Below are 22,131 nucleotides of genomic sequence, written 5' to 3' on the forward strand. Positions count from 1 at the left end.
AAACATTTTTCAATGACTCCTTCTGTTCTTAGAATATAGTCTAAATTTCATTCCACAAGCCTACATAACCCCATTCCTTCTTTCTGCTACCTCTCAGAGCTCATCATGATGCCACTCTCACCCTCACACTTGCCATGGCCCCATCACACTTTCTTTCCTATTGCTCCAACACACCATAAATTTGTCTGGCTTAAGTCCTTGGTGCTTATTGTTTCTTGTGCTTGAAATGATACTCAGATCTTCAAATGGACAACTCTTGTCATTCAAGTTGCAGGTCAAATGTCCTTCTCAAAAGAGTTTTTCCTGACATTCTATGTAATGTTGCCACCTAGTCTCTATTTACAAAGCCCTCTTTTATTTTCACAACCTGAAATAATGTTTCTTTCTTTTGTTTACTTGTTTCTGTCTGTCTTCCACCTCTACAATGCTGATTCCATGAGAACAGGGAGCGTGTCTTCACAGCTTGGCACACAGTAGGCTTTCAATATTTGGAGGAGAAAAACAGATTTTCTGTAACTATCATTTTAGGTACTAAATAAATTGGTCAAGTTTGGTGAACTAAGGCTGCCTCAGAACACACAGATGAAAATGGAAATAATTTAATCACTTCACTCAAAAGCTGCTCAACAGCTTCATGTAACACAGTAAGAAAAAATATTTTACTTTTACATTTTTTTTTGAGTTTTACAACCTATCTTCCATCTATCAGTTTTCCATAGTCTTAAGAATGTACCTATGGACTAAAGAGTCCTAAAACCACTCGTAGCAGCCCTCCTAGGAGGTTAGTTTCTTTAGCCTCCCTTCTCAATGATCTTGAGGCTACCCCTGAGGAACCTCTTTAAGTTGTCAATTTGAAGGTAAGGAATCTGTTGGGAATACATAGTCTCACTTCTCTTCTCTATAGGCAACTCCCTCTTGGGAAATGTAGAATATAGTCAAAGTCCCAATATATTTTACGATATTGACTCTGTAAATGGACTTCTTTAAGAAAATAATAATAAAGTAAGCTCTCAGATGTGAAATGCTGTTACATATATTTATTATACTATGATGGGAAAAAATAGTTCAAGAAAAATGAGGCTGGGGTTGTTGGAGGTAACATCTTCAAGGCATTTCCTACTGTCTCAGTAATCTGAAATGTCCAAAGAATTTTCAATCTATCTGAAGATGTGTTTTTCAATTGCCTTGTTAGTTATTATGTCTTGGTAAGAAACAACACAAAGACTCTCCTTCACTGTGTATGCCAAATCAATAAGACCAAATCTAGGAATTATTAATTAAATCCTTTACTAGAGGATATATAAGCAGAAATAATCATGTAATGGTCAATCTACATACATGTATGTAGTTAGAGCTGTAACTCAGAATTTTAACAAGAAAATCAACCTTATACAAAATCTCTCTGGCCTTTTACAGTATTTATTGTTTAGAAAAAAGTACTGCTCCCTATATAGTATTTCATCCAAGAAAAGCTTATATAAAATAAAGTCCAGAAAAGCATAAACTAGATGAGACAATGTGCTTATGGCCACTGTTTAAGAGGAAGTATTTTTAGTGACTGAGTCTATTACTTTTTATCATAAATCTTATTGACCATGAACTCTGAAGGAGTCTGAAATACAGCATTTTAATAGGCAGTACTTGGCGACCAGATTAAATGTGAAAAATGCATTTCTAAATTTGTTGTTTTGCACTTACAGGTACAATTTCTTGCAGAACAACTGTAGGAAAAATTCACCCTATTTAACCTATATGGTTGAATGAGTACACTGCATTTCTGTTCTTACTATTCATCAAGAAGGGAAGTAACCGGGCCCTCTGTAGAGAAAGGATTTCTGAAACCTGAAGGCTTGTGTTTTACCCTCTGAGAGGCACTTCTGCACCTTCTTGATCCTCATTAGTTGTTCCTAACACCTAAGATATCAATATGGCAGCTATAATCACTCTGAGAATACATGTGCATACATAACTCAGGAATTAAGCAAAACAAAATGCCAATTATCCTCTCTGAAGATCAGCACTTTTGAAAAGTTCCCACAATTCAAGGTTATACTTTTAGTTCTTTTCCTCAGGGACATGAAAATAAGTGGAACAAAACAAAACAGTCTCAACTGTATAAATTGTATAAAAGAATTCAGCACAAAGCCTGGAAGTAGAATGTTTATGATCTGGTATGATTCATACCTCCCTTTTATACTTATAGAATAGCACAAATCATAAAGCAAAACCACTATAAATTTAACTTGGAAACCTAAATACCAGTGTCAAATTCTCATTTTTCTCCCTAGTTACTAAACTTTATGATTTGAAAAACAAAACGTAAAAGACGCTAAATTAAGTTGTTATACACTATGTTTTACGTCTTCATTGAACCTGAAATCTGTAGTTGAAGTGATTACGGGAAGAATAATAGGCTTTACCAGAATTACTGAATAAACAACTTGGTTTAAAACACTTTCAAATTTGTTCAAATATAAAGGAAACTAGTCCCATTTCTATTAACATTCAATTAATACTTCCAATATTATCAGAGCATCTTAAGACATTTTCAGAAATAAAGGTGAGATAAACTTATTTCCAAACATGTATTTAAAAAAACCCTTTCAAATATCATTAGTACAAACAAGACATGTAATTACACTACACTTTAACTTCAGACATACACAGTGAATATGACACCAAAGCAGCACAACATGCAGCACCATACCTATATCTAATGACAAGCAAACCTTAATATCAGGGATGAAAGTCTGATGTACTTGTACAGAAATGATAGCTGACCCAGAATGGCAGGCATAGGTGGCCTTATAGACAGGCACACTGGGATGCTAATAAAAGTAGTAGGGGCGAGGAAGAGAATGAGAGAACTAAACTATAAAGGGAAGATGTGCTATATCTCTATTCTGCCTACATGATGTTATCTATCCATCCATTGCTCCCTCTCTCCTTCCTTTCCTTCATTCTCTCCCTCCAATAAGCCAACCAACTAGTTATTAAAATACCTAAAAGGAACCAGGCACTGCTGAAGGCTTACTCTTCCTTGAACCAAATGCCCACATTTTTGCACAGAAGCACCATCTGATATCAGAACAGAAAAACCTAATTGATACTCATCCATGAATTCACCCTTAATCTTGGTCTCATTAGTAAGTGCTCACTGACTCCGAATCTTTGCACCTTCCAGGTCAGTTGGTCCTCTAGCATACATTCAACTCTGAGAGGGTCTCCAACCTGCTCAAAACCAATTTTTAGCCTCAACAGCTTCTCTTGACAGATAAAATCGAAATAAGGAAATGGAATGTCTTGGTGTGACAAGCTGGGGGAATAACCCAGGCCACTGGAATAATGGAGTCATGCTCCAGATACAACCTGGAGCTATATGCTTATCTCTTGATCTTTTGATTCAGACACAGACTAACGATATATATATCCTAGCATTAAACCAGGGACTGTTCTCAATCTTGTTCAACATAATGCTGGCAGTTTATTCATTGTAAAAGGATGCTGCTCTTGGAGAAAAAGAATGTTGTATGACAATGTGCAAATCACTTGACCCTATTAAGCATCAGCTTCCTTTCTATAAAACAAGGATAATAATCATTGTCTTGCCTCATAGAGTCACTGAGAGGCTCAAAGATAGTGAATGCGAAAAGTACTTGTATAAACTGCTAAACTATTATTACTACGTAAGATGTTTCTTTTTTGAACTTTTGAATCTTCTTCCAACTCAAGAGTTTTGTTTTAAGGTTCGTTAGACTGTCCAGATACAGAACATCTAAATCAACAGGATTTGGAGAGGGCAATGGAGAAATAAAGGAAAATGATGGCCAGAATACTGGGTCAGAACACAGGAAATTAGTTGCAGAATTGCAGCGAAGTCCTGATGCAAAACCAGAACAGTTACACGCTTACCTTTTGCAGACAATGGTCGACTCCCTCACTAATCTTTCCCTCCACAGCTGTACCGTGTTACTTTCAGGTGAATCAGTGGGGGCAAATTGAGTCTGGCGGTGCAGGAGGAGGGACTTTCAACCCTGAGGAGCGACCGCTTTCCCAATGCCTTTAACAAACACTCCTCCTACTTTTTGGGCCTGGCCTAGTTAATCAAAACTATTCCCGGTAAGAAAATGGCTGTTAAAGATTTTTTTTAGGGAGAGTCTTATAAGTATGAGACACCATAAATTACCTATTTCTAATGGACAAATACAGAAAACCTGGGTTATATTTGTTCCGTTTCTCCCAAGACTCACCCATAAGCCTCATTCTCCAAACCTCAACACTCATCTACAAAGTGAAGAATCACGGCACCTGTCAGCCTCATCCCACGGCCACCAAGAGGATGAATGAGACAGTGCCTGGGAGGCGCCAGGAGGGGTGTCTGATAAACACAGTTTTTCACTGTTCATAAAGTATTATAAGGAGCCCTGTTACGCCCTCCCGCCCAAGGAAATCGACCAGTTAGAACTGACACCCCCAGTCACCGAAGAAGGTAACTCTGAAGCTGGCCGGGCACGTCCGCACAGATTCTATTTCGGGGTTTGGGTAAAGAGGCGATACTGCGTCGCGGGGCGGGGGCGGAGCCCACGGCAAGCCTACCTGTTGTTCCGGATGCTGACCAGCACGCACAGCACCAGCTCCAAGTAGGTGCGCAGCACTTCCAGCCAACGGGTTGAGAGCTGCAGGGCCTCAACTTCTTCCCCGCCCGTCCCGCTGTCCGCGCCACCTCCGTCGCCCGGGCCGCCGCCGCCGCTGAGGTAGTTCTCGGCGGCAAACTCAACGCGCAGCTCTCGCACGAACCAGCCGCACTTGCGCATGAGGAATTCGAGCCGAGGCTGCTCAGCGGGCGAGACGCGGAGGCAGATGCGAAGTTGGGGCCAGAGGGCCGGATAAAAGAGGCACTCGCGCCAGTGCGAGCAGGAGGCCGAGGCCCGCAGCCGGTCCGGCGCGGGTAAAAAGGAGAAGATGTGCACGATCAGCTCGCTGGGCAGCGACGCGGCGCCCGCCGCCTGCCCGCACAGAGCCATTCGGCTCCGCCGCCGGCTGCCGGCTCCCGGCCGCCCCCGCAGTCCCCGGAGCAGCCCCCGCAGCCGTCGCAGCTGCCGCAGTCGCAGCCGCTGCCGCCGCCACCGCGCCACCTGGGCGGCCCCGGCTCGGGTTCGAGCTCCCGGCGGTCGGGGCTGCGGCACTGACAAGAACAACAACATCAATGACAAGGAAGAAGGGGGCGGAACCGTCGTGGGTCTCGGCGGAACCAAGTGGCGCACAAGTTGTAGAGAGGGGGAAAGGCCTCTGCCGGGGTAGCAGACGGAGAGCCACTTCTGCCCTCTTAAACTCTACTCACGTGCGCTGAGGCCTGCACACTCAGTGACTTCAAAACCCTCGCTTGTATTGTTCAGGCGCCCGGAAGCGGCAGGGCATGTTGTAAAGAAACGGTAGCCTCCCCGAGCGTGTTGGCGGAGACAGAAAAGTGGTAGGAGCTGAGTTTGACGTCGCGGATGATGGGAGGAGCCCGGCGCAGACTGGCGCGACTTCCGGAAGACGGGAGCGCCTGGTAGCCGGTAGGGAAGGGAGACGCGGCACGTGATCCCTGACGCACGCGTGCTGGGAGGGGGCGCGGGGCGGGCTCGAGGGGCGGGCTCGAGGGGGCGGGGCGGGGGTGGAGCCCGCACTCGACGACCCCTACGCCTTTCGGCTGCGAAGGCTACCGCGCCCAGGAGGTCGGTGAGTCGGGTAAGTTGGGTGCCCAGTCAGTGTAAGTGGCGGAAGTCTGGCTTAGTGCAAGACGTTGTGACGCTTCTTTGTAAAAGTTTCTCGGTTGCTGGGCTGAGGACTGTGAGCCAAAGTGCAGTATGCAGAATCTTCCTCAGCTGTGTCACCTACCCAGAGTATTGTGAGGAATTTCTGGGCTTCCTCCACTCAGGCGGGGAGCAGGCGTCCTCGCGGGCTGACCCTGACGGGCGTGTCGGGACAGCAGAGGCGCAGGGCCGGCGGCCGAGCGGCCTGTCAGAGGCAAGTGGACCTACCTCCTCGGTCGGACCGTGCAAATGGACTTCGCGCACATCCCGGTGTGTGGAAATAGTGAGGACAGCGCCACCCTTTGGATTTAGAGGGAGAGAAAAAAATTTATAAACGAGTCTTAAATTTTCCTGGTTGATTGTCAGCCTTTTTACCAGGGCTTGAGGAAGGGTCTGAGTTCCTGGTACTGAGATTTAAAGACTCTCGTTGAAAAGAAGTTGATGAGGTGTTTTGGCTTTGGGTTTTTTTTTTTTTTTTTTAGCATGGCGCCCCTAACTTGAGAGGGATTTTTGAAACAGTGTCCCTTAACTTCTCCACAACCTGTGAAGCAGTTAACTCTGGTTATAAGAGGTGGTAAAATCAGAAAGTCAGATTTTATGTAGTAATTGAAGATTGATTTAGGGAGGCTGCCACTTCACAGGCTTAGCTACGATTTGGAGACAGACTTGTTCTCTTGTGAATGTCAAGAAACTCTACTAGATGTTTTTAACCCCTTGAGGGCAAAGGTCTGCGTTCATGTTTCTTTGGTGCCTTGCACATATCAGGTTGCCAACAATATTATGTTATCATGTTACCTCTGAGTTCTCGGCAGCTCAGCACCTGTAAAAAAATTAAAAAAAAATGTATATATATCAGCCATGGTAGGTCACTTCTCTGAACCCTTGTCTAAAACAGTTCTATGTGATTAATATTTAATGAGCATGTAGTGGCAACAGCAGTGAATTAGGAAGTTGAGACTTAGATTTTAATTTTTTATTAATAATTTCTTAAACTTATTGAAGTATTTTGAAGTGAGCCATAGACATCTAGATCTTCCACTTCTAGGTACTTTCATGTGCGTGTCTATAAAAGCGTATTCCTGTATGACAAAAATAATGTCATCACACCAATTTCTTGAATATTATTGTGAGATCAAGTAGCAAACATAAGAAGCCATGTTTGCTTGTTTCTGCTTGCCAACATAATTTTACAAAGCCCTGGACTCTATTGAGGACTAGAGTAGCTCCAGAAAGATACTTTGAAGACAAAACAAAGTAGAGTACATCCTCCCTCCCACGCCCACGTCTCTTGCCTGAGTTGCTATAGTCCTTAAAAGATATGACTTTATCTTTCTCTTTTCCTGCGCATAAGATAATGTCTGATGAGGTTAGTGATTATACTTCTGTAATCTATAACCAGACATACTCTTACACCCAAACCTTGATGTGATTTTGCTTTACCGTAACTTCTGAGCAAGACACGTGCTGAACCCCCACCACCTGTATATAAGCAGTGGGATGAAATACTATGCTGGAAGAGTATGATAGAATCTCTCTGAAAGATTCCTCCTGGGCTTTAGGCCTCGGACTACAGTCCTCAGTAAGACTACTGAATAAAACTAACTTTAATTCCTTAAAAGCTTGATTTTCTTTTCCCATTAGTTGACATTATCTCATATTCCATATTCAGATTTATCCAGCTGTTTCTCAAATGTTCTTTACTGCTGCTTTGTCCAAACCAGAATCCAGTTAAGAACCACACTTGTATTTGGTTATGTATTTCAAGTCTCTTTTAATCTAAACATTGAAAGGTTAATCTTTTAGTCTTCAGTAGATCATCCCCACAATTTTTTTTTTAATATTCTTAAGTGAGACTAGGTTAATTGTCCTATAGAGTATTTCACTGTCTGTATTTGTTTGACTGCTTTCTCTTGGTATTTAGTTTACTCCTCTAGTCCCTATATTTCTTATAAATGTGGACACAATTGCTAAAGGATTGATCAGGTTAATGTTAAGGATTTTAAACACAATTTTATCATCAGGGATGTTGAATATTTCACATTGAATTGCAATATCTGCTTGAACTACCATGAGTAATTTTTAAAAAAATGATTCCTGGGTTAGGTTGGTGACAGCTTGATCTCCCTCCATTTAAGGTTATGTGTTGCGTTTTATTTATTTAATTAATTTATTTCCTCAATTCGTGAGGTGCTATTTTGGTTTCCTGCAAATGTCCAACTACCCCATCAGCCAACTTAATGGCTTTAACAACAATTTATAATTCTTGCCTAAATCATAATTTTATTAGAGATTGTAAAATAATTTCTAGTTTTTTCATTCTATTTACATTTATTAATTTGCATTTTTCTGTACAGTAGATGCTTTCTTTCATGAACTAGGGACTTTAATTACCCTGAAGCACAGCTCCTATTGGAAAGGCAGGAAAAAATGCTTAGTTCTTTTTTTTTCATTACTGATTTTTAAAGCAAGTTATAGGGCCTCAAAGGGTGACAAATGAACTACTCTAGCTTTTACATTTTCTGAATATTATTATGTATTTATTAATTTTTATAAGTTTTAATTGTTAATTCTTTTTGACTTTCAAAATTTAAAGCTTCTAGAACACCTCTCAAATAATTTTTTTCTATTATTATTAATACTTTTCTAAAATTCCTTGAGCAGTTTTAGTAGAAATAAAAGTGGACTGGGTGAGAGGTTAAAAGCCTGGATTTTAATCTTTTTTTCTTTTTCAGTTTTGCCATGATCTAATTGGGTGATCTTTAAACAAGTTGCTTAACCTTTTTGGTCTGTATTTTCTTCACCTATACAAGTTGAGTTTTGGCAAGGATCCCTGCAGCAATAATGGCCTCTGGCTCTTAAAAAAACCACTCTTTTATTTTTACTTGTCATAAAACTAACCCATTTCAAATATATAATTCAATGATTTTTAGTACTTTTATCAGATGGTACAACCATCATTGTAAATCAGTTTTAGAACATTTTCTTTTTTTTTTTTTTTGAGACAGAGTCTCACTCTGTTGCCCAGGCTAGAGTGAGTGCCATGGCGTCAGCCTAGCTCACAGCAACCTCAAACTCCTGAGCTCAAGGGATCTTCCTGTCTGAGCCTCCCGAGTAGCTGGGACTACAGGCATGTGCCACCATGCCCGGCTAGTTTTTTTTTTTTTTTCTATATATATTTTTAGCTGTCTATATAATGTCTTTCTATTTTTAGTAGAGATGGGGTCTCGCTCTTGCTCAGGCTGGTCTCGAACTCCTGAGCTCAAACGATCCGCCCACCTCGGCCTCCCAGAGTGCTAGGATTACAGGCGTGAGCCACCGCACCCGGCCTAGAACATTTTCATACTTCAAATGAAATTTCTCATGCTCATTTATAGCTAATCCCTACTCCCACTCCCCAGCAACTACTAGTGTACTTTCTGTCTCTATAAATTTACCCTTTCTGGGCATTTCACATAAATGGAATCATACTATGTATGATCTCTTGTCTTCCTTCACTGAGCGTAATGTTTTTGATGTTCGTCCATGACATGGTATGTGTCAGTTATTCATTCCTTTTTGTTGCTGAATAGTATTTTATTATATGGATATGTTTTCTTATTGTTTTGGTCTATCTGTAGGGTCCCCCAGTTCCCCTGCTTTCTTTCTGTGCCCTGACAAAAAATCACAGACTACCTTGACTGCTCTGTGATGTAGCCAGCTAAAGGTTTTCCCCTGTAGGCTTGAACCTAAACTGGGGCCTTAAACATTCCTAGGCACTGATGAAGGTATCTAGGTTGTTGCCCAAAACACTGAAAGAAACTGGTCCTAGCCCTGAGCCAAATTCGTTAAGCCCTCATATAAACTACATACCCTGACCCCCTCACTACGGACATACCTCAGAGCATCCCTTTTCTCTTGCTGTCTGTTGTGAGGATGGCTGCAACCCTCAGTAAGTAAGTTCCACTAATAAATGCTTTGACCAGGAGTTCAGTGCTTCTTTTTTTGGAATCCCAACTGGCTCCATCTCAGGTGATTTGGGGCACTCCCTTGTGGAAAGTCTCCTGCTACCACTTTTGGAGTGACTTCATCTGTTTGTTCTGTTGGACAAAACATTACCCATTCACTAGTTGCAGATGTCTAGGTTGTTTATAGTTTGGGGCTATTATAAATAATGCTGCTATGAATATTCATGTGCAGATCTTTGTGTGGCCATATGTTTTAATTTTTCCTGGGTAGATACCTAGGAATGAAAGTGATAGGTTATATGGTAGTTCTGTGTATATATCACTTTTTGAGAAACTGAAACTATTTTCCAAAGTGGCTGCATCCAGCAAAAGAAATAACACAGTAAACAGACAACTTGCAAAATAGGAGAAAGTATTTGTACACTATACAGCTGACAGAGGACTAATATCTAGAATTTACAAGGAACTCAACAGCAACAAAACCCATTAAAAAGTGGGCTAAGGACACGAATAAACATTTTTCAAAAGAAAACAAATGGCCAAAAAGCATATGAAAAAATTTTAAAATCACTAATACAGCAGAGAAATGCAAATTAAAACCACAATGAGATAATATCTTACACCAATCAGAAGAGCTACTATTAAGGCAAAAAATAACAGATGGTGAGGATGCAGAGAAAAGGGAACTCATACACTGTTAGAATGTAAATTAGTGCAACCTCTATGAGAAACAGTATGGAGATTTCTCAAAGAACTAAAAATAGAACTACCCAGCAATCCCACTTCCGGGTATTTACCCAAAGGAAAAGAAATCAATATATCAAAAATATATCTACAGCACTATTCACAGTAGCAAAGATAAGGAATCAACCTAAGTGCCCATCAACGGAGGACTGGATAAAGAAAATGTGGTATATATACACAATGGAATAGTCTTCAGTTGTGAAAAATAATGAAATGTCTTTTGCAGCAATGTGGATGATACTGGGGACCATCATAAAGTGAAACAACTCAGACACCGAAAGACAAATACTACATGTTCTTACTTTTAAGTAGGAGCTAAATAACATGTACAGATGGAAACAGAATGTGGAATGATGCACAATGGAGACATTGGGAAATTGGGGGTGTGTGAGGGTGGATGATGGGAGGTTGCCCAGTGGGTACAATGTGTGTTGATTCAGTGATGTATGCAATGAGGGTCCTGACTTCACCACAATGCAATATATCAATGTAGCAGAATTGCACTTTTACCTCATGAATATATACAAATAAAACGTAAATGGTGGTGGTGGTGGTGGTGGTGGGGGTGGAACAAAAGTGGCTGCATCATTTTCCATTCCCACCAGCAATGTAATAGGATTTGTAGTTCTCTGACTTTTTGATGATCTGGAAATACATTCTGCTTGATTCAAGATTGGTATTTTTTCCTTCACATTTTACTAGACACAAAGTATCTTTTCCTTGGACACTATTAATAATTAGCCTTTACTTATTAGGAATGACTCCTGAAGAAAATAAAATTACATCATTCTGCCATGAAATTCTGCTTCTGAGTGTCATTTTTGAATTTTTTTGCTTTCTTATTAAATGAAGGATGGAAGGAATACTGTTATTTAACCATAGCTAAGGCATGAATAAGATGTGGTCTTGCCCAGTTATAATAATTAAATGGTAAATTACAATGATGGCAAAAAATTTGTCTATATTATCAAGCCAAAATCCTTAATTGTTTCTTGAGTATGTATATTTAGCATGTTAGGTGAGTTATATTCTTTCAACATATACTGCTAAAGTAAGAAAATTGTCTTTAGAGGACAGAATGAAATCATATTTTGTGAAGTTATAAAATCTGAGGTATGATTCATAGTGTGAGAGGAAGTACTGACGTTTTGAAGCTCATAAGTACCTACTAGTACTAAGCTCCAGGTTCCAGAAGAGGCATATTGTCACTATAGCAACCACCATGCTTATTTGGATTTGAAACCCAGGCACTGAGTAGTGGATAGGAATATAACATCAAGGTGGATATGTGTTCTGATAGGTTGATATGCCTGACTGCTGATAGTCAATAGTTAGTTATGTTTTTCTGGTTATATTTATTATGATTGATTTTTTGTAGAGATATATTCTTCTTCTTTTTTTATTTCGGCATATTATGTGGGTACAAAAGTTTAGCTTATACATATTGCCCTTGCCCCCACCCCTTCAGAGAATCAGAAGTTCAAGTGTATCCATCCCCTAGACGGTGCGCATCGCACTCATTATGTATGTATACACCCATCCCCTCCCTCCCCCACATCTACCCGACACCCTATTAATGTTATTCCTAAATGTGCTCTTAGGTGATGATCAGTGAAACCAATTCGATGGTGAGTACACGTGGTGCTTATTTTTCCATTCTTGTGATACTTCACTTAGTAGAATGGGTTCCAGCTCTATCCAGGAAAATACAAAAGGTGCTATATCACCATTGTTTCTTATAGCTGAGTAGTACTCCATGGTATACATATACTGCATTTTATTAATCCACTCATGTATTGCTGGGCACTTGGGTTGTTTCCACATCTCTGCAATTGTGAATTGTGCTGTTATAAACATTCGAGTGCAGATGTCTTTTTAATAGAATATCTTTTGTTCTTTTGGGTAGATGCCCAATAATGGGGTTGCTGGATCAAATGGTAGGTCTCCTTGTATCTGTTTAAGGTATTTCCATGTTGCTTTCCACAGAGGTTGCACTAGTTTGCAGTCCCACCAGCAGTGTATGTGTGTTCCTGTCTCTCCACATCCACGCCAACATTTATTGTTTTGGGACTTTTTCATAAAGGCCATTCTCACTGGAGATAAGTGATATCTCATTGTGGTTTTGATTTGCAGTTCCCTGTTGATTAGAGATGTTGAGCATTTTTTCATATGGTTGTTGGCCATACTTCTGTCTTCTTTTGAAAAATTTCTATTCATGTCCTTTGTCCACTTTTTGATAGGGTTGTTTGATTTTTTCTTGCTGATTTTCCTGAGTTCTAAATAGATTTCTAGTTATCAGCCCTTTATCAGATGTGTAGCATGCAAAAATTTTTTCCCATTCTGTAGGATGTCTGTTTGCTCTCATGACAGTTTCTTTGGCTATGCAGAAGCTTTTTAATTTAATCGGGTCCCATTTATTTATTTTTGTTGTTGCTATGATTGCCTTTGGGGTTTTCTTCATAAATTCTTTGCCTAGGCCAATGTCTATAAGAGTTTTTCCAACATTTTCTTCTAGAATTCTAATAGTTTCACACCTTAGTTTTAAGTCTGTTATCCACCGTGATTTGATTTTTGTGAGAGGTGAAAGGTGCGGGTCTTGTTTCAGTCTTCTACATGTGGCTATCCAGTTTTCCCAGCACCACTTATTGAATAAGGAATCTTTTTCCCAGTGTATGTTTTTGTCTGCTTTGTCAAAGATTAGAGGGCTATATGAGGATGGTTTTATATCTGGATTTTCAGTTCTGTTCCACCAGTCTGTGTCTCTGTTCTTGTGCCAATACCAAGCTGATTTAATAAGCACAGCCTTATAGTATGGTTTGAAGTCTGGTAAATTAATATCTCCCATTTTGTTCTTATTGCCTAAAATTACTTTTGCTAAATGAGGTCTTCTCTGGTTCCATACAAAGCGTAAAATTATTTTTTCTATATCTGTGAAAAATGATGTTGGTAATTTAATAGGGATTGCATTGAATCTGTAGATCACTTTGGGTAGTATAAACAATCAACAATGTTGATTCTTCTGATCCATGAGTGTGGTATGGTTTTCCACCTGTTTATATGCTCTGTTATCTTTTTCCTTAGTGTTTCATAGTTCTCCCTGTAGAGGTCTTTTACCTCCTTAGTTAAATATATTCTTAGGTACTTTATTTTCTTTGTTGCTATAGTGAAGGGTATTGAATCTTTGATTTGGTTCTCAGTTTGACTGTTATTGGCATATATGAATGCCTCTGATTTGTGTGTATTGATTTTGTATCCTGAGACTTTACTGAATTCATTTATCAATTCCAGGAGTCTCTTGGTTAAATCCTTGGGGTTTTCTAGATATAATATCCTATCATCAGCAAAGAGTGAGAGCTTGATCTCTTCTGTCCCTATTTGGACACCCTTGATTCTTCTCTTTTGCCTGATTGCTCTCGCAAGGACTTCCAGCACTATGTTGAATAGCAGTGGGGACAGTGGGCAACCTTGTCTGGTTCCAATTCTAAGTGGGAATGCTTTCAATTTTTCCTCATTCAGTATGATGTTGGCTGTGGGTTTGTCATATATGGCTTGTATCATTTTTAGGTAGGCCCTGTCTATGCCTATTTTGTTAAGCGTTCTTATCATAAAAGGGTGTTGAATTTTGTCAAATGCTTTTTCTGCATCTATTGAGAGGATCATATGGTCTTTGTTTTTGCGTCTGTTTATATGGTGAATTACATTTATAGATTTGCGTATGTTGAACCATCCCTGCATCTCTGGGATGAAGCCCACATGGTTGTGATGGATTATTTTCTTGATAAGCACCTGGATTCGATTTGCTAGGATTTTATTGAGAATTTTTGCTTCTATATTCATAAGGGATATTGGTCTGTAGTTTTCCTTTTTTGTTGTGTCCTTTCCTGGTTTTGGTATCAGGGTTATGTTGGCTTCAAAAAATGTGTTGGGGAGGATTCCATACTTCTTAATGTTGTGGAATAACTTTTGTAGGATAGGCACCAGTTCTCCTTTGTAGATGTGGTAAAATTCGGGTGTGAAAACATCTGGTCCGGGGCTTTTCTTTTTGGGAAGGTTTTTTATTGCTGTTTCTATTTCATTCCTTAATACTGTCTGTTCAGGAATTCTATTTCTTCCTGGTTGAGCCTAGGGAGGCTTTGTGTTTCTAAAAATTTGTCCATTTCCTCCACATTTTCCAGTTTGTGTGCATAAAGGTTTTTGTAGAATCCATAGATGTTATCTTGTATCTCCATGACGTCAGTTGTAATTTCTCCTTTCGTGTTCCTGATGGAGCTTATTAGAGATTTTAATATTTTGATTTCTTTAGTGAAGTTTTCTTCCAAGTCCTGTATATTTTTTTATGGTTTCTTTGTGTTGGTTATCCATTTTTTCTTGCGTATCATTGAGTTTTCTTATGATCCATGTTTGAAATTCTTCTTCTGCCATTTTAGTGTTCTGAATTTGGTTAATGTCCATTGCTAGAGAGCTGGTGTTCCTGTTTGGGGGTGTGCTTTCCATTTGATTCTTCATTCTTTCGCTGATTCCTTCCCATCTGGATCAGCTGTTGCTTCTTACCTTTATTTTTTATTTATTTATTTATTTTTTTTTTGAGACAGAGTCTCACTCTGTTGCCCGGGCTAGAGTGAGTGCCGTGGCGTCAGCCTAGCTCACAGCAACCTCAAACTCCTGAGCTCAAGCGATCCTCCTGTCTCAGCCTCCCGAGTAGCTGGGACTACAGGCATGCGCCACCATGCCCGGCTAATTTTTTTTTCTATATATATTTTTAGCTGTCCATATAATTTATTTCTATTTTTAGTAGAGGTAGGGTCTCACTCTTGCTCAGGCTGGTCTCGAACTCCTGAGCTCAAACGATCCGCCCACCTCGGCCTCCCAGAGTGCTAGGATTACAGGCGTGAGCCACCGCGCCCGGCCTGCTTCTTACCTTTAGATTTTCATTCGGATAATGACGCACCCTGTTTAGTCTCTGAACCAGTAGGTGGTGTTTGTGGGTGAGATTCGACCACACCCTATATTATGAGTCAGTAAATGCAGTAAAAGGGTGTGCAGAATGACCTCCCTGTCAGTAGGTGGCGCTTGCTGGGAGGAGCAGACTGCAGTGTTGTTTTTGGGTCCTGTAACCAGCTCTTGTTCCTTTGGAGAGGCACTCTAGTGCCTCAGGTGGTGGGTGGGGCCCTGGGACTTCCAGGTGTGTCCTTATTCTGCATCTTAGTGGGGGCAGGTCGGGGAGTGAGTCTGGGCAGAGCTGGGTTGGGCGAGCTTACCCTCAAGCTCCACAAATGCTGTTAGCAGGGATCAAAGGTCTGTTCTCTGCTTCTGGGCAAAGCTGCCAAGGAGGGGCTGGAATGGCCCCCTCAGCAGAAAAGTCTGCATGTGGGGGTGGGGCTGTCTGAGACCTACAGTCTAGAGCAGGCCTTGCTCCTTTCCACCTTCCCCTATTCCGCAGTTTCTCCCAGGCCTCTGCCAGCAGGCAGGACCTCATGCCAGTGGATCTACCCTGGCTGTCACGCAGGCCAGGAGGTTCCCTACCCAGGATTTCAGCCTGGGCTGGGCGCATGGCCTTCCTGTGAGAGGAGGGTTGCCCCTCAAGCATGCTCAAGATCTGCCCCTGAAGGTACACACACTCAGTAGGGTTGTTCACAAATATCCCTTCTGTGCCTCAGAGCAATACGATCAAGACCTGGGTATACGGGATCTGGTCTGCAGGCCTGTCCCCTGGGCCCTGGAGATCAATCCCTGCCCCTTCCAGGGAGAGGAGTGCTAGTCTAAAGTCACCCAGGGGTGTCCAAGCTGAATCGATGTCTCTCCGCCTCGGGATTTGCCTAGCTCTCCTCGAGTCACCAGGCAAGCAGCACCTGGGAGGGCTGGCGGGTAGGGAGCTTACAATCTGAGTACCCCTCAGTCTGCTGTAGATCCCCAAAAGGAAAGGTCCTGTTCCCTGCAGATGCCTCTGGGTGGTGGCTAAATTGTCTCTCTTGGCAGTCGCTGGTAGGGAAAGGGGAGGGGAGAATGAAGCAATATGGCGCTTGCCGATCCGCTGGGGTCTGCAGACTGGGAGGTGCCCTGAGGGAGCTGGGAGCCTGGTGTCCTGTCCGCAAGAGGCTCACCGCTCACTGGCAACAGCCGTCTCTGGGCTGGTGTGGGCAGGTCTCTCTGCTCAGGAACCCACCCACAGTCCAAAACGCAAGGGAGGGGAAATGTAGCTGCTCTACCTACCGTTGTTGCTGGTTTCCAAGCCTCTTGGGGGGCCTTTCTCCTTTCTTTCTCCTTCGCAACTTCTTCCTGTGGAGTCTCCTGTAGTTTCAGGCACCCTTGTCTAATCGGTGTTTGTCTGCCTGTTTATTTTTCTTCACTTTCTTCTAAAATCTGTCTTTCTTGCCGAGACACTGTGGCTGGCGGTTTTTCTTGTCTGCCGTCTTACCCCTCCCGCCTAATTCTTCTTAATGTATTTTTTTCTGAGAGAGAAAGTAAGCATTTAGTATTCTTGTATTCTAACATGTTTTACTATGATAATATACTAAGGTTAGTGTTTTTTCTAGATAGGTAATAGGATATTAGATACATCTTTACCATAGCTTTCTCTCCATTATTGCTTAAGTTTGTTAACTTGCTTTGGGTTAAATATAACTTTTATTGTACTGAATCACTTGTAATTTTATAACAGAAAAAATAACCATGACACAGATTTTATTTTAGCTACATCATGAATTTAAGGCTGCCAGTAAATATGAAAATTGCCTAAATTCAAACATTTCTTGAAAAACTTTTTTTTCTGAGCGAGATCTGGGTTTCAGACACTATTGGCAAGTAGAGGTAGCATAACTCCCTTTTAATTATCTGTTACCATGCATCCTCAAATTTACCTAGAGGCACAGGAGCCTCCCAGGAGAATAGATCTGGGGACCTTATTCCCTTTTCTTTGTTCTTGTTTGATAGATTGGAGTGGTTCCTAATGGGATCATATTATAGGAAAAAGAAATGAGGGATTGAAGGGAACTTGTCTTTGGAGAGAAGGAAGTCTGTACTGGTGAGCTGGATACAGAGTGAAGGACCAGGTCATTGGTTTTTTGGTCTAGGTGCAGTATGTTGCTGATGTCAGAACTTATCCTAGCCAAGCTACTTACAAGTTGGATATGCAAGTTTGTAAATCGGAAGAGCTCTATCAATAAAGCAGAGATTGATAACTGATATCCCAAAGGAATCAACAACAATGAGAGAAGAGTTAGGTACTGTGCAATATGATAGGGAGAGGGGAAGACTGGTTTACCAGAGGATGCTTCTCCTAAGTGGGAACATGGGCTCTATGTTTCCAGATTTCCTAGTTTTCTAAGAGAACTAAAATCTTGATATTTTAAGAGGTGAAATCTCCTGATTGCAAATTTATTCACATTAACCATATTTTGTGAGCATAACCAGAGTTAGTCTTTAGGACACCAGATTACAGATTCTTAATTAGATCTCTCAAACCTATGGGCTGAGGCCACTTTTTGTTCCCATAGCTAGCTAATCCCTGCCATTTAAGTCCACTTCCAGTGCTGTTTTTTTCATCCATCCCTTTCAGGGTCTAAAGAAAAAATAAGGTTGTTTTCTGAGAGTTCTCCTTGCTAAAAAAAATAAAATTTAATTTAAAAAGTAAAAAAAAAAAAGAAAAGAAAAAGAAAAATGGTTTAACTCAAATGCGCATTTTTATTACATTACTGATTTCTTGTCTTTTATTCAAGAAGATGGGTACTTCTAGAGGTACATTTTGTTGCTTAAAAATATATTAAAAACTGAGTATTGCTGTCTTTAATGCAGTTAATTCAACCAATAAAGTTTCTTAATTTCTAGTTAAAATCAGTAATTGGCTGATTTTAATTATCTTGGTTGGAGTTGTACAGTGTACATTATAGGCAGTATCCCACAATGGGGCTCATGGGATTATTACTCAAGAGGCACAATCTCCAAGTAATTGTTTTAATTGAGTTCTTTTGGTTGTTTAACTTAACTTGCTTAAGCAATAAGGAGATTTTCCTTCCTCCCTCCCTTCCTTTTTTCCCTTCCTTCTCCCTGTCCTTCTCCTCATCTGCCTCCTCCTGCTGCTCCTGCTGCTGCTTTTTTTTTTTTTTTTTAATAGCTACTATAGGGAGTTTTGAGGATATCCACAGACATGCATCAAAGCATACCTGAGCTTCACAGGGACCAGACTGGAAAACTAAAAGGAGGAGCTAAGGTTAACTCTCTTCATCTCTCAGAGTACCATAGTGTCTGTTTTCCTCTTTCTCAACAGCCTTCTTTTGCTTATTCATTTTGCATAGGACTCCAAACTGCTGGTCCTCACTACTAGTCTACATAACCTTCTCAGTCCCACATCCACTTCTTCGCAAATTTGTTCTCTGTCTCCAGTTGAAATTCCTGAGAAAATCTGAATGGGTTATCTTTGAAAGGTAGGCCACAAATCATTGGTTGATGACATTCCTGTTGATTGGCTGCTTTAAGGCCAAGTGTTCCTGTCCTAGTCCAATTAGCTGAATTTAGAGGGATGGGATACTGTGCTGGATGCTCTAGACAGATGGATATGAGGATTAGTGAAGAGAAAAAGGAGCTTTCTTTAAAACAGACTGCGGGCAAGTAAACACTCTGAAATCTATCTGGTACAGTAGAAAACAGGACTCAGTGACTTTTTATCCAGAGATGCCTAGAACTCTATATTGAACAAAAATGTCCTAAGCTGACAACTAACCTTTTAGGTAGTCGTTGAAAAGTCAGATAGTATTTTGGCTTCCCTTACTCTTGGAATATCTATCAAAATTTTCGGGTCATACTGGCTAAATAACCATAAGGCTTTGTCATGAAGAGATGTATTCTTCATGGTTAATTACTGCGATATTATCATTGCAGAATTTAATTAGTTTTGGAGGCTGAGGAGTACTATGTTGAGAAGGATTTTGAGGCTGTCCCTTGTTTACTGGAAAGAGTATTATACTTATTTTGTGATATCTGCCATGCTTGGAAAGAATTGGTGACCTGAAAAACTTGTATTTTCTATCCCTAGTCTGGGCTAATTATTGTCTTATGTGACTATATATTAGTGTTTGTCTTCTACTTTCCTTTTTTTTTTTTTTTTTTTTGAGACAGAGAGTCTCATTCTGTTGCCTGGGTGAGTGCTGTGGCGTCAGCCTTGCTCACAGCAACCTCAAACTCCTGGGCTCAAGCGATCTTCCTGCCTCAGCCTCCCGAGTAGCTGGGACTACAGGCGTGCGCCACCATGCCCGGCTAATTTTTTCTGTATATATTTTTAGTTGTCCATATAATTTCTTTTTATTTTTAGTAGAGACGGGGTCTCACTCTTACTCAGGCTGTTCTCGAACTCCTGAGCTCAAACTATCCACCCGCCTCAGCCTCCCAGAGTGCTAGGATTACAGACGTGAGCCACTGCGGCCGGCCTTATACTTTCCTTTTGTTGTACAGTACATAGACATTCTTCAGTGGAATGTATTCATGCCAATTCCTTATAGTGTAAATAGCAGCAGATCACTTAAGTATCAAATTTTATAAATAAATTCTTTCAAATTAGAAATTTTTATAACTCACAATGTATTAAGTAAACTTAAAATTTTTAAATTTATTAGGTGTTAACTGGATTCTTTGGGAATGTGAACCACTTCTTCATTTATAGTGAATTTTAAGAGAGGAATCATACTTTCACATTACAAGGAAAATATAACAAATTTTCCATTCCCTTGAAGGTTACAGAGTTTCTCCCATAGGATTCAGTTTATGTAGGAAAATTCTCACATCTCTAAAATCTAGCCCTTAAGCAGGAAGTTTCTAGTGGAAATTTATTATATTTTTTAAAATTCAGAGTAATACATGAATATGGTAACAAGATAGGGAAACAACAGGTTCTGCTCGATAAGGAGTCTTGAACCAAGGTCTTTGATAAAACAGGGGACAGCTAGGGGGAGAAACCAGCCCAAGCCAGCTAGAACCCAGATGGCCACAAAAAACCACCTCAGGTTACCCTCATTGCTCAGTATAGCTAGATAAAATGTATTAGCATGCTAAAAGAAACTAGGGCCGTGACAGTTTACAAATGCCATGGCAACTCCAGGAAGTTGCCCCGTGTGGTTTAGAAAGGGGAGGGACCTCCTGTTCTAGAGGAACTCTTCACCCCTTTCCCAGAAATCCTATGACTAATCCTCCCTCTGCTCAACATAATTAAATAGAAGGTATAAAATAAGACACCAGAAACTCACAAGGTGCTACTCTCTGTTTCTGTGAGAGATAGTTGCTGCCCTGTCTATGGGGAAGCCTCCTTTTTTTTTTTTTTTTTTATTTTCTTACTTTAATAGACATACTGTTGCTTTACTCTGTCGGCTTGCTCTTGAATTCTTTCCTGTGAGAAGCCAAGAACCCACTTGACCTTCAAATGGACTCCAGTTTTGGGGTCTACTTTCCTTGATCAGTAACAAAAAAATGTAGTACAAAAACACTTTTGATGAGCAGCATGCCTTTCATTGTGAGGCCTTTCCCAGAAAGAAACATTTTGAACCATTTGGTGTTTGGTTCTTTTTTCCTTTCCTTTCCTTTTCTTTTCTTTTTTTTTTTTGAGACATAATCTCACTCTGTCACCCTGGGTAGGCAGTGGTGACATTATAGCTCACTGCAACATCAAAATTCTAGGCTGAAGTGATCCTCCTGCCTCAGCCTCCTGAGTAGCTGGGACTACAGACATGTACCACCAAGCCCGAATAATTTTCTCTCTTTTTGGTAGAGACAGGGTGTTGTTCTTGCTCAAGCTCCTGACCTCAAGCAAATCTCCTGCCTCAGCCTCCCAGAGTGCTAGGATTACAGGTATGAGCCACTGTGCCTGGCTTGGTGTTTGGTTCTTTAGGTAATTTTATATTATATGCTTATTCTTTTTAATTGATTAAACATTATCTGTTTACTCCCTTTTGTAAAAAAATGAAGATTTCAATTATATTTCTCTCCTTCCCTTGCCCATCTTCCTACCAATATTTGATAATTATAATATTTAGTTTTTCTCTTGGTTCTTATATTAATCAACTTTTGTTGCATAGTAATCACAATTTCTTGTCTACAGTGGGGGATTATAGTAGATTAAATAACCATTCAGCAAATATTCAGTTTTTCTCCCCTCACCCACCTACACAGAAATACACTTTTTCACTTGATCACTGATGTTGTACTTGGTCTTGTGACTTGCTTTGACAAATATAAAGTTAATTTTTCCTTCTTTCCTTTTAAGAGAAAGGCTCTAATAAGGATGCTAGTTGCTATAACAAGTAAATCTGAAAATTTCAATGATTTAACAAAATAACAGGTTATTTTTTTTTATTCCTTTAACAGTCGAATGAAGGGGTTCTTCTCAGCAGCTTTCCTTCATGAGATAATTCAGTGACTCAAATTCCTTCTGTCTTACAGTTCAACCATCCTTAAAATGCCTTGTGATTCTCTGTCTCCTGCTAATGGAAGGAGAAGAGAGAACGGAGAAGGTACTTCTTAATTGCTATGGTAAGGAAATGACATTACTTTTACTTACGTTCTATTGGCTAAAACTAGACATGTAGTCTTACCTAGATTTAAGAGGGTCTGAGAATACTTTTGGCACAAAGGAGAGTTCTTCTTTTAGTATTATTTTTAGCTGGTGG

General features: G+C 40.4%; 1 protein-coding gene and 1 long non-coding RNA gene across 2 annotated transcripts in view; one reads left to right on the forward strand and one right to left on the reverse strand.

The window, feature by feature from the left end:
* FBXO33 (F-box protein 33) overlaps positions 1–5,472 on the reverse strand; it is a 40,498-nt gene extending 35,026 nt beyond the window's left edge. The window contains exon 1 of the mRNA XM_069464526.1: positions 4,597–5,472. Coding sequence (XP_069320627.1) covers positions 4,597–5,204 — 608 coding nt within the window. The 5' untranslated portion in view covers positions 5,205–5,472. The remainder of the gene's footprint in view (positions 1–4,596) is intronic.
* Positions 5,473–5,682: 210 nt separating this feature from the next.
* LOC138379158 (uncharacterized) overlaps positions 5,683–22,131 on the forward strand; it is a 50,105-nt gene continuing 33,656 nt past the window's right edge. The window contains exon 1 of the long non-coding RNA XR_011231974.1: positions 5,683–5,730. This is a non-coding gene — a long non-coding RNA (uncharacterized lncRNA). The remainder of the gene's footprint in view (positions 5,731–22,131) is intronic.

This window comes from Eulemur rufifrons, chromosome 2 (assembly GCF_041146395.1).
Source record: "Eulemur rufifrons isolate Redbay chromosome 2, OSU_ERuf_1, whole genome shotgun sequence".
Classification (NCBI taxonomy): domain Eukaryota; kingdom Metazoa; phylum Chordata; class Mammalia; order Primates; family Lemuridae; genus Eulemur; species Eulemur rufifrons.